We start from the raw sequence: 17,677 nt of genomic DNA, 5'->3' as shown, positions 1-17,677 counted from the left end.
TCTCTAAAAAGAACATGGCAGCACAGCTTAGGTTTGCAAAGCTGCATCTGAACAAACCACAAGACTTCTGGAACAATGTCCTTTGGGCAGACCAGACCAAAGTGGAGATGTTTGCTCATAATGCACAGCAGCACGTTTGGAGGAAACCATACACAGCACATCAGCACAAACACCTCACACCAACTGTTAAGCACGGTGGTGGAGGGCTGATGATCTGGGCTGGTTCTGCAGCCACAGGACCTGGGCACCTCGCAGTCATTGAGTCCACCTTGAACTCCTCTGGATACCAAAGTGTTCTAGAGTCTAATGTGAGTCAAAGCTGGGCTGAAACTGGCTCATCAACAGGACAAAGATCCCAAACACAGCAGCAGATCTACAGCAGAATGTGTGAAGAAGAGAAGAATCGAGGTGTTGCAACGGTCCAGTCAGAGTCCAGAGCTCAGCCTGACTGAGATGCTGTGGTGGGACCTTCAGAGAGCTGTGCAGAAACCAGAGCTGCAAACCTCAATGAGCTGAAGCAGCGCTGGAGAGAAGAGTGGGAACAAGATTCCTCCTCAACCAGGAGAGAGACTGAGAACGTCCCACAGGAAACCAGCTGCTGGATCAGGGGTTCACTTAGTTTTCCACAGACTTATTCTGCGTTTTGCTCATTTTTAGTGAAATGAATAATGTCACGGTGTAATATGTCAGGAGTTGTTGTTCATCCGAGACTCGATTTGTCTCATTTTAGACCTGCGGCAGTGGAATTTTTAGCATGTCATGAGAAATGAAAGAGGATGGATTTTATTTTTGTCCTGAGAAATAAATCAGATGTGTGACAGTTTGCTTGGTTTCATTTAGTAAACTTTCAGCCGGAGCGGTGGAGCTCAGTGGGGCCTGGCAGAACATGAAGGGGGGAGTTTGAGGAGCGACGCAGGGGATGACAGGATGGGAGCAAGAATGACACACAGCGTGGCAGTCTGTCTGTAGCATGGCTGAAGATTAAAGACCGTTCTTGGCATGTTGATGGTTCGATGCCTTTTTTCTGTGTGCCTGTAACAGGAAAGCCTGCCGGCTCTCATCGGGGCTCCTCTGTTGACATATGTGACTGATAGGTTTTGTAGAAAGCTCCACCTGCTGGGACACTGCCACGGGAAACATGCTCTCTTTTTGTTCAGATAAAAGTTTGTTCTGATTCAGTCCCTGTTTATAGACATTTAGTTTCCTCATTGATGAGCTCTGAGGTCAACAAATCAATTTTTGATGGATGTGCCGAGGTCAGAATACAAACCCTGGGGTGTACCACACTTATTTAGGATTGCTTTTAAAACCCAGTAGTATGGTGACACTTTTATCTTATTTATCTTATTCGATTTTGTTGTATTTTATTGCTTTCACTGTTCTTTTATTGTTTTTATTTGTTTTTACTTATTCTTCTCTTTATTTATTACCTGCTCTAAAGCACTTTGGTACATTGTAATGATTGTTTGTAAAGGGCTATATAAATGAAATACATTTACATTTACATTTATTTAAGAACATTTAAAAAAACGTGTTCAAAACGCAAAAGTTGAATCAACAAAAATGTTGATATTTATTTCGATGTGCTGCTTTTTTTTGGTCTATTTTACTGTAAATAGTAGTAAAACAAACCTCTTCTGCTTTCTACCTGATCCCCAGGCTTGCGTGAGTGTAAGGATTGTTTGTAAAGGGCTGTATAAACAAAATACATTTACATTTACATTGATGATGTCTGCAGCTGCCTAGCGAAGACTCAAACCCTAAAATTTAGTTCCTAAAGGACACAAATCTGCACTAAATCTTTGGATTATTTGTTGTAAAATCACAATTTCAATAACTATGTCGTTATTCAGACGTTAGCATGTTTCAGATGCACCTGAGTCATATTTAATATGGAATTGATATTGTCGTGATTTGATTGATGTAATGGAATACAATCAGTGCCAATCAATAGGTTACAGGCAACTCGTATAAAGCCTCCTGCTAATCCTGGTATTTTTCATTGTGTGTCATTGACAGTCCAGTAAAACCTTCAGTATATTCTCACAGATTGCTGTCGTAGCATTTCCAGTGAGCTGGCAGCTGTGCCTCATCTTTATGTATTCTTTCCTATCCAGCTCACATGAAATATAACCCTTAGCTCCTTAGCTTTTGACAGTTAGTTGGCTTGAGACTACAGTTGTTCCATGTCGTTTCCACAAGCCAAAATGCACATCAAGCCGGCTGTAAATCGTACTGATCTGGTCAGGGCCGGATGAAAACCAACTCCCAGGACTTTACGGGACGGATCCAGAGCTTTGGAGCTGCGCTCACAGCTGCTTTGCTGACCGTCTATGCAGAAATAAAAAAGATGAGCGGGAGGTTTTCTGTGAATAATTCATCCTGTGAATTTTTATGCTGCTTTCAGGAATCAGGAGAGCTATAAACATCCTGGTGTTGGCTCACCTGCTTGTGTGGAGTCACCTCAGGTGTTGCAGGTGGTCCAGAATGTGTCCCCAGGACGGCGTGCGTTCATATCATCATAAAAACACAGACAGACGGATGTAATCTGAATGCATATTCATTAGGGCTGGGCGAGGTAACTCGTTAATTATTTAACGCAGATAAATATTTTATCGCGCATTAACTCAGTTTTTATTTTATTTAAATTTTTTTTCATTTAAAAAACTAAATAATTTGGGCTTTTGTGCCTTTGATGGATCGGAAAGTTCAGAGAGACAGGAAGCAGGGGGCAGAGAGAGGGGGAACGACACGCAGCACAGGGCCGTCCGATGTGGGACTAGAACCGGGGCCAGCTGCAGCGAGGACTATAGCCTCTGTACATGGGACGCCTGCTCAACCCACTACGCCACAAACCACCCCTGTTTTATTATTTATGTTATTATTGTAAAAGTCGGTTGCTGTCTGCTGTGGAACCGGAAAACTTTTACTCGGCCATTTTCATTTTAAAGTTCTTCCAGACGGCGGAGTCGACAGAACCAAAGTCATCTGTAAACACTGCCAAGTTGAATTGTCTTCTCAGCGTAGAAGTTCCAGTCTAAAATATCACTTAAAGGCAAAACACACAACTGATAGCAGCAAGTCATTCAAGGAAACAGACAGTGGAGCGAGGCTTCTACATAAAAACTACAGAAAGATGCTGATGTTAAAAGTGTGTTTGCACAACAAATGTTATGGCACTTTCATTCATATGGCAGCACATTTAAAATAAAACTAAATGCTAAAAGCTATACACTACTTTTGGATTCATTTTTGGATTTTGCGTAAAAATGCGATTAATCGTGATTTATCAGGGAAATCATGTGATTAATTAGATTAAACATTTTAATCGTTGCCCGGCCCTAATATTCATTCTATCCTGAGTGTGTTCACAACAGTTTTTAGTGCTCTCTATTTTAGCCCCATGAGTGCTCTTCACCCCCAACAATGGCTGCAGGACCTCAGATCTACAAACAATTAGCTTTAGGTGTTCTGACAATAAACCTCCAGCTGAGATGGACTTCTCCTCGTGGTGTTTGCCTCAACCCGAATGCTTCTAAAACCAGAATTCTGTGTTTCTGCCTCACTGGTGAACGGCCATGCAGTCGAGAGCTCAAGCATATCCAAACTTTCCTCAGGAAGCTGTAAAATCCAGTTTTATTAATTGTTCACAGGTGTTTCATTAAATCTATTATTTCCTGTAACATAACAGCTTGCCTCGGTGCTTTTAGCAACAATCACTTTAACCGTCAGAATTGGATCATTAAGATGGGCTGTGAAATCATTGGACTGGAACTAGAACCATTAAGCAGAATTTGCTGCAGACTACAAAGAGGTTCAGGCACCACACACACACACTGCATAACCAATGTGGCTGTTTCCATTTCGGTTTGAGACCAAGGACACCTGGCCACAACGTTACAATGACTGACAGGTAAAGCCACTAACGCTGGTTATTTTGTCTCCTGCATCCTGAATTTGATATTTGTCACCCACCTAAACACTTTTGCAGCCCCCGTACATCCACATGGCAACAGCTTTCTCCTCCAGTGGTCATCAGACATGAGGCTGTATTCATTTCTGGAATTATTAAACCGCCTCAACTCAAATACTCTTTGACTTCGAATGATGCAGCTCTATATTCGCAGCCTGCTGCCATAGCTCTGCACATATTGTGTCTTTCTGTGATATTCTATCGAGCTTTTCTCTGGGAAAACATTGATTTCTGTGTTGGTTTGAATGCTGTGCTGCTGGGGTGTTAAGATGTGTAACCAAACCAGTGGCAACGTTGTTTGCATCTTGGAGCAGCTGATTGAACTTTTCAAAGCCCAAGTAATGCCTGGAATGAGACGAGACCTTTAAGATATAGAGGGGAACAAAATGACAATTGGGAGGAAGTTTAGATTATTTCTTCCCTTGATTATCCTGAGGAATGTGAGATCTATAGCAGACAAATTGGATGAGTTTGGAACCCAGACGAGGACGTTGCAGGAATATCTGGAGGGCGGTTTTATCTGTATCACAGAAACATGGCTGCATGAACAACTAAGACCCGTCTATCCAGCTTTTAGACTATATGGGCAAAGATATGGAAGTTTTTCTGTGCCATCAGAGTTTGAATAAATTAAAAAATAAAAAAATTTTCTAATATTGAATTATTACAGCATCAAAATCAGACTTTGAATTTGAAAAAACAAAGGCTGCTGACAGAGAGATGTCGCACTATTGGCAGGGAGTTTATGTCCATGTTGAGTTTTCTTTTGTGACTGGCTGACGATGAATCCCAAGCTACAAAAGCTACATGCCAATCCATCCGTGGTGATCTCTGAAGATTTCAATCACCTCGTAATACTTAGACTTTCCTAAAGTTTGCCAACTGACTTTTATTCTGTTTTGTTAGCTATCCATAACGGTCATTTATACATGACTCCCCGACAGGGATTAATAAAATATAACTGAATTGATTAATGTAAAGGTTACAGCGGTTCTGCAACTTTTTCAAAACAAACCGTCTAACAACTCCACACCAATCAGACACAACCAGCTGAATGATGGAGGAAATGTAAATGTAAATGCATTTTATTTATACAGCCCTTAACAGACGATCCTTACGGTGTACCAAAGTGCTTTACAGCAGGTAATAAATAAAGAGAACAATAAGTAAAAACAAATAAAAACAATTAAAGAACAGTGAAAGCAATAAAATATAACAAAATCAATTAAGATAAAATAAGATAAGATGGTCCTGCTGGGACAATCTGCATACTGGCTTTCACATTGTTTATTAAATTTTCAAAAGACAAAACAGAAATACACACGACAAAATCGAACATACACACATTTGGCTCACATACGCATCTAAATTCAAATTCAGATTTAAATTTATACAGGCGAGAAATTCAGGAGTCATCCCATATAAATAAGATGAGCAAGCAAAATAAACCCAACACTGCCATGCATGATACATTCACATGATCAAAGAAAGGTACACATAAACAAAAACATATAAATTAAATGGTAGGGTGTCATTTACGAGCCAGAGCATTCTCAGCTCTGTTAAGGTAGAGATATTCAAACCAATATATGACAAAAAAGGGTCCCCATGTTTTACAGAAAACATCATCTTTGCTGTGTAATTTACACATCAAATACTGTAGCCCAAAGCAACATATTGGAGTGTCACCCTGTGCCACTGAGCCTTAGATGGATGGGGCTTTATCCATTATCCAATTCAAAAGAATACACTTTCCAGCACAGAAAGCAAATGTTTGGTGAAGTTTTCTCTTAAATTTGTCAGTAATGGACAAATCAGATATGCCAAGTAGTAGTGTTTTGGCTGCTTGAGGAAGACGTACTCAATGGGAGATCAGCTCATAATGTTATGGCTGATCGGTGCGTATTTTAGACAAAGTAGACTATGTGAAGTGCCTGTATCATTCACTCATTTTTGCCTGAGCTACTATGCACTGGAAAAAATGCTCCTCCAAAAATAAGTAAAAAAACAACAAATAAAAGACGTTTTTGCTTGAAATAAGCAAAAAAAAATCTGCCAATGGAACTAGTGAAAATCGGCTTGTCAAGATTTCTTGAAATAAAATGTGATATTTAGGACTTTTGAGATAAAAGTGATCTTGAAATTAGCTTAAAAACCTCTTCAAATGTCAAAAAAAGCTTTTTTCATGTGAAATATGACTCAAAACAAGATGTTTTCAAGACTTTTTCATTTAACAAGATATTCCAGATGTATTGTCTTCAAACAAGTCCCTATATCTGGCTGAAATAGTACTTGTTAGGCTGTTGTGTCTTATATTAAGTGTAATGAGATATTTTGACTAGAAATGAGACAAATATACTTGGTAAGACTTTGATTTTTTCCACTGTAGGACCTGATTTGACTTCTTAGCTTTCTCAGTGTAGCCAGATCCTTTTCAAAGACGAGCATGCACTGTGTTTTAATACATTTTTTTTTGCATCATTTCAATAAATGTTTGCACAATGAAGTGTTAAAGTTGGCATGTAGGATTAGGATATGATCCCTCCATGGTAGCCACTGCTAACCAGACACCATGGCAGGTGTCTTTCATCAGGAAACTGTCAGTAGTCTAAGCAGTAGCTGGTACCTGACCTAAATTACTCTTTAGCTCTCTGGCTGTGGAGCGGCACCCGCCACCACATGCTGTACCACTGCTCTGATCCCCCAGAAAAGAAAAAAAAAAAAAGCACCCACTCCAGTCAATCCAGTGTGAAGGTCAATTAGACTTAGCATCTGCCGGCTGAGATCACAATAGACCCACAGGACCAGTAAAATGGGCTGTTGTGTAAAAATTAAACAAGCATGTGTTAAAAGACGCAGCCAAAGTTTTGGATCTTATATTTTCCTCTTCCCCACAGTGCAGTGATTAACTTCATCATACACAAATCCTGCTTAGCAACTGGTAAAGTCTCATGGAGAATGGAATTAACTTGTGCAGAGGTATAAGCCCCAGGGCTAATTTTCTGAGCGTTTAAATCACGTGCGCCGGAGCCCACAGTGTGGTCGACTAAAGAAGCTCGCCATCCTATTTTTAGGACATTGTGAAAAACTCCCTCTCCTCATAACTCCCAGGCTATCCTCACCCTCCCGCAGTTATCGTGCTGGCTTTGATCTCAGACTCCTCCTCGACTTTCTAGCCCCACAGCTGAATGTAATGAACCTTCCTTTTTCTACAGGATCCTGTGCACCCAGACATGATCGCAGGACAACGCTGGCGTTTGGAGTTGAGCTCCTATCAGTCAACACTTTGAGAACTATGATTAAAAAAAACCCAAAAAAAACAGTTTATTTACCTAAACAATAGAAGAAGAGGGCCTGGTTTGACAAATCCCATTGTGTTTTTAATCGTGTGTGACCGGATATTTGCGCGTTGTCGGGGAAGAGATAGCAGCAGGATTAACTACAGGGCAGTATTCTGCTTATAAATCCTGGTTTTCATGTGGATGCCAGTTCAACATGCACCATCTACTTAAAGCAGAGCTTGAAAAGTTGAATAAAAAACAACCGGTGAAAATATCTGGTTTTTGGAGGCCTTATAGTGCCTCCAACACATTTGTGAGCATCCAATTTTTTTCATCCAAACATTTTTTCCAAAATTTTCTTCATTTAAATGATGACAGAACTGAATGCATTGTGTTTGGGGATACTGACGGCTGGCTTTGGCACCTCGTCTCCAAAGCTTAGTTCAACGGTCAGAAATCTGGGAGTGACCTTTGACCTTTGATCTGAGGTTGGACAAACAAATGAACAATGTCGTCAGGACTAGTTTTTTCCAGCTGCGTCTCCTGGCCAAAGTTAAAATGTTTTTAAGTCGTCATGACCTTGAGAAAGCCATCCATGCCCTAATAAGTTCAAGGTCAGACTTTATGTGGGCGTCTCCCGGTCTTCTCTCAGCCGCCTTCAGCTGGTGCAGAACGCTGCTGCCCGTCTTTTAACCAACACCAACAGACGTGTGCACATCACTCCTGTTCTTAACTCCCTCCATTGGCTTCCTGTCCTTTAGAGAACTGATTTTAAACTTTTAATGTTTGTTTTTAAAGCTCTCAACGGCCTCGCCCCATCGTATTTATCTGAGCTTTTAACAGTCCTGGTAGAGCTCTGAGGTCAATGTCAGGATGTGTGAGTGAGGACACGGATGCGGACTTTCAAAATATAACGGTTGGTTCATTAACAAAAAACAAAGTAACAACCAAAGGCGCGGCTAAGCCGGATTCAAAAATGTTACTGAGAAAACAAAAGGACTTGGCATGGCAAGAATAAATAAATACTTAACTTTACGACAGGGACGAAGAACATGGGAATAACGGGAAACAACGCAGGCAGGTCAGGTAAGGTAACTTGGGTAAGTGCAAACAACAACAACAACAAAGATCTGGCAAAACTGACAGGGGAGGCAGGAAACTAAATAGGGAGTGAGCGTGATTGGGACAAGGTGCAGCTGGAGGGGAATAAACAGGTGCAGTGAGTGAACTAATTAACCGGGTGCAGGGAAAACTAAGACATGAACTGACACAAAAACATAACCTAAAACATGAAACTAAAAAACACAAGTCCATGGGCATGACAGTCAACAGATCAGTTTCTGCTGGAAGTGCCCAGGTCAGAATACAAACCCTGGGGTGAGCGAGCCTTTTCCCAAAGCTGCCCCCGGGCTCTGGAATAAGCCCCCCGTCCAGCTGCGTCTTATTTCTGACCTGGGCCTCTTCAGATCTAGGCTAAAAACCTGCTTATTTAGGATGGCTTTTAATACGATAATATGATGACACTTTTATCTTATTTGATTTTGTTGTATTTTATTGCTTTCACTGTTCTTTTATTGTTTTTATTTGTTTTTATTTATTCTTCTCTTTACTTATTACCTGCTGTAAAGCACTTTGGTACATCGTAAGGATTGTCTGTTAAGGGCTGTATAAATAAAACACATTTACATCCACTCAGGGCATGACGTGCTGCAAAGTGCTCCACAGGCCGGGACTCGAACCTGGACCAGCTGCAATGGAGACTTCAAGTTGAATTTATTCAGATTTTTAAGCAAAGTGCACCTTCGTCTCATGCTTACTAAGTTCTTGAATCGTTGTTTGAGACCACCATTCATGATAGAAACGACCTCCAGCAGGGTAATACAAGTGTTACGAGCTCCAGATTCTCCAGATCTGCATTAAATTGAGCTTTTGTGGTATTTGTGTTGGAAAAACAAGGCGGAATGGGCTCACAATATTTGAAAGATCTGCCACAAATGTCTCGATGCCTGATATCTTCAGGGAACTTGCAGAGTCTATGTGTCGATGGGTCGCGACAGGTTTTGGTGGCACAGTAGAGGATCTACATGATATTAAAAGAGTGTTAAACAAATTCCAGCTACCAGTTTTGTGTGATTGATCCTCAATCTTAGAAATTTACTCCTGACATATATCTCAGTACTATTTTAGATTCATTTTTGCTTCAATACACCAGTATTCTGCAAAAGGCTGATGGTCTAGCTTTAGCTTTAACACATGCTTGTGCTGTATGTTAAACATGTATTTCAAACATATGAGTTGGCTTCTGTTGAATACCTCTTGTGCATTACTGTTTCGCTTTTTATTCCGTCCCATTTGGGTTGTATAACTGCACTGTGCAGCTACGGATTCGCACGTTTGTTCATGAGAAACACAACAAAGATGAAGCATACCTAGCCACTGACGGACACACACTAAAATTGAGTTCATTGGATCCTGAGAGCACAGCGTGGCTGGAAGTCTTTACTCTTTTTCAGGTCGTATCCAGTTCAACTCGCCTTTTTTAAGCATGATCTGCCCACCCCTTGACCAGCCTCACCAGAGCAACTTGAGTTGAGACGATCCTTCAACAGATATCAGGTCAGCTCTTCTCTTACTTCTTATTTCCCTCAGATGTCCTCGGAGCTGCTGCCACACCGTCTCCCCCCTCTTCATGTCTATCTTTTGTTCTCTCCTGCATCTCAGCGTGTCTGTCTCTACTTTAGGATTTTTCTCCCTTTGAATTCTGATCCCCAAATGTCTGCTCTCTCCTCCCACCTTTCCCCATTTTCTCCTCATATCTCTGCATCCATGTGCACATCTCACTGGATGCTCCTTTTTTCTTCTTTTCCCTTGATGTTTTTGCTTTTTGTCTCTTGATTTGTCTCACACAACCTAGTGCTGGTTTTGATCTCGCTGTACCTTTTGTTTTCCACCGTCCTTCTTTCCCACACAGGCACATACTGAATGTTTCTCTCCTCCTGGGTTGCCTGTAGATCAATGTTAGCATGTCTTTCTGCAGGCTGCAGAGTTACTCAACACCTAGATTCATACCAGCTATCTGGGTGACCCATTTCTGCACAAACGCACACATTTTAAAGCTCTGAAATGAAGTACAGTAAAGTGTCTCACCACGTTAATGCCTCAGTATATCTTAATCACCTTAGTGAGGCTCTCTTTCTAGTACAGATATCTCAGCATTGTCATAGCACCAGAAAACCAAAAGTACCAAAAGGGTTTATTTGTTTTCTGGAATGTAGTAGACTTGAAATGTTAATCCAACTAGGATTCACATGGTTTAACATGCTAACCTGACACCAGGGAATAAAACTCTTTGTCTTGGCTAAAAGTTTTCCAAACATCAATATGAAAACAGCCACTTAAACAGTCACCTAAAAACTAAAGAAACCGAACTTAAAACCCTTTGATATGAAGCTACATTAGTATCTGATTAACTGTAAATCTGTACTGGTGCCCCCTTAGTGGCACCCTGTACTGGAAGCTATGGTCACATTGTGTCTTGCTTTGTATCTGCTGAGGTTTCTGTGTGTTAAAAGACTGATTTTTGGTTCAGATGCTGCGCTGCTAAAGGAATTTCTGCTTTGATGAGTGTCAAGCAAAAAAAAAAAATCAAAACTGGAGATGAAGGGAGTTGTATCCCATTACTTTCCTTGGTGCCATCGGAATAGAGAGATCTCTGGAAAGTAAAGTAGAATGTGCATTGATCCCTGATGAAAATGTAGTATTATGTGTGTCACGGTCCTGGTCCCAAACTGTGGGGTACGCTACTGTGCAGGTCACCTATTACGCAGCTTTGTTTTTCTTTATTTTGTAAAGGTAAATATATGCTGTAACAATTTAATATCTCTTTGGTGACTGATAGTGTTATTTTAATAAAAACAAATATGGAGCTGACAGAGCTCTGTGTATTGCAGTAGTTTTTCACATCAGTGCATCACTTAGACACATTTTTTATTCATTTGTAATAAGTATCCAAACCTGTGACTGGTTCTATATGTTCAGGATCAGTTCAGCATGCATTAGGGCTGTTCCACAATAAATCCTCTAAATTCTATTAAAGCTGAAAGAGAAGCCACTGATCAGGCATCCTAAAAGTGATCTGATGAGATTTTTCCCTCCGTGAGGGGAACAGCAAAGCTTCTATATTCTTGAATTAAATGAACAACATTGAAACAACCTTTAAAGCAAATATTCAGACTGCAGAAATCTTGCAGTCCCCCACACCGGAGCCAAGGACAGGGCTCTTGGACGCACTGAATCATGTCAGTGAGCAGACATCCCACCCACCCCTGACCTGCGAAGTGAAAACGTCGCCGGATCGAGTCCAGCGTCCTTATTAATAAGGACTGCGCGCCTTATAAAAAAAAGAATAAGAGGAAACAACAAGCCACAACAACCGAGGAGGGCGTTCACAATAACAGGAAGGCGTTGGTATGTGCTGAGAAAAAGAGGGAAACGTGAATAAAAACTAGAAATAAGAGCGTATTCCTTTGCTGCTGCCGCGTTTCCGGAGGATCTACAACGTTTGCTGGAGAGGATGCTGCATTTCTTCAAGCGCCGCTAGCCTCTCACAATCCGCGCACTGTCCTTAGTTTCTTCTCATAGTGATTAAGGAGCATCGGCTGGAAGACGTTATGAGAACAGACAAGGAGCCTGAATGTTGACTGAGGGTTCGGGAGGATTTCCCTGATCACATCCGAGGATCTGTGCGCGCAGCCGTCCTCAGCCGCAGCACTGCCGGCTTCTGTTAGACGCAAAGGAGGGGAAAAGGACACACTTGATATTCTGCTCACTGTTTAATTATTTAGGAGTAGCTATCTCTTCCTCAAGCTCAACACATGCTGGCGTCTTTGTCTCGCATCTTCCGTGCATGGTTTTAAAGCCAGGCGAGAAGTGGCGGTGACAGGGATGACAGCCGACGGCCAGGCGCCCCAAATCTCCTCAGAAGGGGCATGCAACCTAAAATAACCCCTGTGTCAGATGGTAAGAGACCAGATTTATGTCCAGCAGTCAGTGCACCGGCGCACACATGCAGTAACATTTCTGTGGGCTTGTATTGTTTCTGTGCAGACTTTGTAACCAGCCGGTTGTGAATTATCCCTGCAGCTTTCCGCACATCTCAAGCCCAGGGAGCCCCGAATCTGCTGAACGCGCGGCGTCTCCCGAACCATACCCCCTCCTGACCCCCCCAGCACTCGGAGCCCAGACCTTTTTAATGGCTTTTGTGTTCAGAAGATGGAGGGTTTTACTGCTGCTGAACGTGCTCGCGGTTGCTGGATTCATGACCTTCTGGGCCAAGTGCAACACACGCAGCGTCCAAGCCGCCGGTCCGGTGGCTCCGGCTGATGGGAGGCACCCCCGGGCCAACGGGACAGCGCAGGGGCCCAGCATCAGCCATGAGGTGCTGCTGAAGAGGCTCAGCTCGCTGGAGGATGTGGTGTACAGGCAGTTAAACGGTAAAGAGCCTGATTTTACTCAGGGAGGAGTAATCTATGCAAACCGGAGAAGTCAGAGCTGTCCGACTTTCCTTTTGACTTATTCACAGGATACCCTGCATAAAGATTTAGGAGAGAATCAGTAAATCTCTGATATTACCTTAATATTCTTTAAGTCTGATTTGATTGATGCAATTTTGCACTAAACCCATTAAACTGGAAGTAATTTTAAAACTTCTTCAGATAAACAATTAATCAAATGGTTGATTTCAAATAAACAATTTAAATTTGAGGCACCATGAATATGAGATGAGTGTAAATGGATGCAATTAATGTGGATGGGTTATTCACTGCGAGCTAATCCAGAACTGTACGTAATTAATCCCTGAAGAGTCGGTGTCTTTGCTCCGTGTGGCTGGTTTGAGGTCAGGGTCGACTACAGAGAAGGATTCAGTGCCTGCAGGATGCAGGATGTTTGCCAGCACATGGATGCTCCAACACAGCTTTTCACATAGGAGAAGACTCACTTTGATCATTCAGCCGCCCACAAACACAACCTGACAGAAGAAGCGTATTTTATCTCTGTTTGATAGTAGAAGCCTTGAATCTTGGCATCTTGCGGCCCTTGAATGGGATTTCTTTCTTTGTGATTTGTTCTTTTTTAAAATCACTGAATGCACATTAGAAGGATGCAGTGGGATTATGCTCTTTGTACTTATTCCTATTTGTGAAATTCAAACAGACTTATCACGCTCTGTTTGAAGCTGTGCTGACATTTCTCATATTGTGAATACAGCTCAGAGATTCACCTGTTTTGACAGGCGGTTATTACATTCAGGGTAAGGCCATCAGCTGTGGGCCATAGAGCCTTTCCTGTGAGGAGAGCGGCTCAGGCACACTAAAGAATTCTGACATGTAACTCTTGTTTGTCTTGCCCAGGTCTGTCCAAATCCTTGGGCCTGATTGAGGGCTTTGGGGGTCGAGGTAAAGGCGGCCTTCCTGCCACGCTGTCACCGGCCGAGGAGAACGATGCTAAATATCTGAGGGAGAAGTACGGCTACAATGCCTTTCTCAGTGACAGAATCTCTCTGGATCGGACCATCCCGGACCACCGGCCCAGCAAGTGAGCATGTGTATTCTTCTGCAGCTTACTTCGATTCTGAGCTCAGATGTCTCATTGGAAAAAATGCCCCTCCAAAAATACGTAAAAAAAACAACAAATGCAAGACGTTTTTGCTTGAAATAAGCAAAAAAATCTGCCAATGGAACTAGTGAAAATCGGCTTGTCAAGATTTCTTGAAATAAGATGTGATATTTAGGACTTTTGAGATAAAAGTGATCTTGAAATTAGCTTAAAAACCTCTTGAAATGTCAAAAAAGAGCTTCATTTAACAAGATATTCCAGATGTATTATCTTCAAACAAGTCCCTATATCTGGCTGAAATAGTACTTGTTTGGCAGTTTATATTAAGTGCAATGAGATATTTTGACTAGAAATGAGACAAATATTGTATGAGTTTTTCCAGTGCTGCTTTCATGCCAAAGCAATAAGATTGGACGGAATTTAGTTTGTGGTCCTAACAGCCTTAAAAGGATTCATTTTAATAATTCAGCCGAAATTCCCTTTCCATAAACAGTTCAGACCTCACGCCGAACCGCTTTAAATGGAACACTTTGTAGTAGAGAAATAAAACTTGAAGATACGCTGAATAATTTAAGTGTAGCACTTACTTGTAAAAATATGAGCAAAGTCTAAGTCTGTTGATTTTTCAACTAAAAAGAAGTGAATGCAGACGCTGAATGTTAAAAAACGAGACATTTTTAAAATATAAATGCACTGCTAATATTTGTTTTATATACTTTAAAGCTGTTATCTGCAAAAGTCTCTGATGGTGAGCATTAAGTAAAGCATTAAGGGGTTACGTCCTGGATAGTTTGGCAGTCCATCACAGGGTTAACATAGAGACAAACAACCGTGCACGCTCACACCTCCAGTTAATTTCATTCAATGTATCCTCACAGCTGGTGTGTCACCAAAGGACACCTTGGGCATATCTTAGAGAATGACTGTGAATGACCACACGTTGACTTTGCTCCGGGACACTGATTTATCAGACAATAACCAATTAATTCCTGATTGTAACTGAGTAATAAATGTAAGTTCTGAAAGAGCTGTGAGGGCCTCTCCAGAAGGTGGTAGTTTAAAGAGTAACTGTCCTTTTTCCATAGGCTGCATCTGTAGTTTGTTTTCAGTTTTGCTCTTTAGATTGACTGCACAACAGTTCCATCAAATATTAAAGATGTTTCAAGGAAACTCTTTGTTCTTTACGTGCCTCACAATTGTCTAGAAGAATTTTCTCTTCTGTCCAACAGTGGATACACTGGAAAAAATGCCCCTCCAAAAATAAGTAAGAAAAACAACAAGTACAAGACGTTTTTGCTTAAAATAAGCAAAAAATCTGCCAATGGAACTAGTGAAAATTGGCTTGTCAAGATTTCTTGAAATAAGATGTGATATTTAGGACTTTTGAGTTAAAAGTGATCTTAAAATTAGCTTAAAAACCTTTTCAAATGTCAAAAAAAGCTTGTTTCATATATGTGACTCAAAACAATTTGTTTTCAAGACTTTTTCATTTAACAAGATATTCCAGATGTATTGTCTTCAAACAAGTCCCTATATCTGGCTGAAATGGTACTTGTTAGGCAGTTGTGTCTTATATTAAGTGTAATGAGATATTTTGACTAGAAATGAGACAAATATACTTGGTAAGACTTAGATTTTTTCCAGTGTAAGGTGTTTCTTTCATTGAATTATGCTCAATTTTATATCAAGCAAATACATTTGGTGATTGGGACTTTTCTTTTTAAATGAGGGAGCGGGTAAGTTTTCCTTCTCTCTGGTCCTACAGCACATCTAGAACTTGTCTGAGCTCTGCATGATTAAACATTGCATTTTATAAGGATGTTTTTGACAAGAGGAAAATAAAAGCTGGACATTTTGTGCTATAACCTCCTGTTTTATGGACAGTAATTAGCTTTATTTTACCGCAGATCTTAGGTCAGTTACCGCAGAGTAGGCAGCTGAATTATTGTGAGCATACAGTTCCCAGAGAGTTTCGGATTTGCCATTACAAGTCTGAATTAGTTAGATCCTAAAAAGCAATATGAATTTAACATGTAGCACAAACTTTGCACTAATATTTTACTTTTCAAAGTTCATGAACTAAACAGGAACAGAAAAAATGCAACACAATACTCGTAATTATGCCACACCACTTACAATGAGCTATTTATATCCAAAGACTCCATGGCTCCTCCCACCTCCATGTTGTATGAACTCAGTGCTACAATAATCCAGAAGGGATGAACCAAACACTGGTTCCAGAGGCTGACTTTCACATTATCTGTGGTCAGTATAGTTTGGATTAGGTGGAGGTATTTGGTTGGGTCCAGTTTGGAATTTAGGACGCTAAATGTTGCTAAAATTTACACATCGGAAGTTTAGAAATCAGCTAAATGTAATATACTTTTTAAATAGCTTGTTAAAACTGTTTTTTTTTAACACAAGTACACCCATTAAAGCCAGACGTTTGAATGTTTTCCAGTTGCCAGAAGCAGTTATTTACCCTCAGTGCCCCAAGGACAATACAGCCATTCACAAGCTGCCTCTGGGTGGACATGAAAGAATGGCATTACACTGTATCTTCCAGGCTTAAATGGATTACAGGTTTTGCCAATCCTATCTTTTTTACATAATTAGGCTGGTTCCACACGGCAGGTTTGTGGACAGGTAAAATGGACAAATCACGCCTCTTTCAGTCAGTTTCGGAGCCTCAATGTTAGAACTTAATTATAAGTAAATGTGTGTTTTGGTAGATTAAAAGTGAGCACTTTTTTTTAAAGATTAGCATGTGCATCCAGTCATTGTGTCCCATCGATGCCGATTAATAACCCAACCTCTGCTTACTGAACACCAATGTTAGATGGTGTTAGTGGAGTTTTTCCAACAGTGAATGAAGATTGGTGCCCAATCTCAGAGTTTTTCTCTCCATTGTACCTAAAGTTCAGGCAGAGCAGAGTTGTATTTGTGTTAGCCGATTTTGCCATCAGCTGTTTCATTCATGAGTCACAGTCACTGGATAATTCACAGCTGTGTGACAATCAAAAGACTCGTCACTGTTACGGGTTGCACAGCACAGTCATTCCAACTACATTATTATAAGCCTTCTCTCAGTTGGCTTATTTTTTGGTGCAACAAATTTCATTCATTTAGCTTTAATATAACATGTTGACGTTATTTTTTCAGAGCAGACTTCTTGTTAAGGTTTTGATTCGTTGAGAGCGACCTCACAGAGCAGAGCCTTTTCACTAAACCCACAGTAGAACAAGTTGCTATTAATCAATCATCCATTCTTTGACATAAATTAAAAGCAAATTTCCAGTGGCGTGGGCACCGCCTACGGCATACGATACGATTCGATACGATTCGATACGATTCGATGCGATTCGATACGATACGATACGATACGATACGATACGATACGATACGATTCGATACGCTTACATCATTGTCTGGGGGTAAAAAAAAGGGACAGTGTGATTTCACATGAATCGTCGCTGATTGGACCGGTGGTCCGACCTTTGAACCGGAAGGAAAACACCGCCAGACAAACAGAAACAAACGAACATGTCACAAACTAATTTATCACTGTTTTGTAGAATGTGACCCCCTGGCATTGTATTGTGTTACCTTAATGTTCGGTGTTCTCACTAATTGTAACGTCTGACTTTTCAATAAAGTTTGCTTTAAAAAAATGTTTTAAAAAAATAAATAAAAAAATGAATAAATCGATACTCACGGCTGAAAAATCTATACTTTATTGGGAAACGAAATATAAATATATATCGCAGTATCGATAAAATTGCTCAGCCCTAGTAACGACATTCATCTC

General features: G+C 40.8%; 1 protein-coding gene across 2 annotated transcripts in view; it reads left to right on the top strand.

The window, feature by feature from the left end:
• Positions 1-11,569: 11,569 nt before the first annotated feature.
• Positions 11,570-17,677, top strand: part of galnt17 (polypeptide N-acetylgalactosaminyltransferase 17) — a 34,699-nt gene continuing 28,591 nt past the window's right edge. The window contains exons 1-3 of one of the 2 annotated variants that reach the window (XM_075472838.1): positions 11,570-12,273; positions 12,397-12,746; positions 13,665-13,848. In XM_075472838.1, the coding sequence (XP_075328953.1) occupies positions 12,506-12,746; positions 13,665-13,848 (425 nt within the window). In that variant the 5' untranslated portion in view covers positions 11,570-12,273; positions 12,397-12,505. Of the gene's footprint in view, positions 12,274-12,360; positions 12,747-13,664; positions 13,849-17,677 lie in introns of both variants that reach the window. The other variant, XM_075472839.1, reaches the window with a different exon arrangement.

This window comes from Odontesthes bonariensis, chromosome 9, assembly GCF_027942865.1.
Source record: "Odontesthes bonariensis isolate fOdoBon6 chromosome 9, fOdoBon6.hap1, whole genome shotgun sequence".
In the NCBI taxonomy this organism is placed as follows: domain Eukaryota; kingdom Metazoa; phylum Chordata; class Actinopteri; order Atheriniformes; family Atherinopsidae; genus Odontesthes; species Odontesthes bonariensis.
Note: the sequence above shows the minus strand (reverse complement) of the source record. Positions and strands in the feature narration are given on the sequence as shown.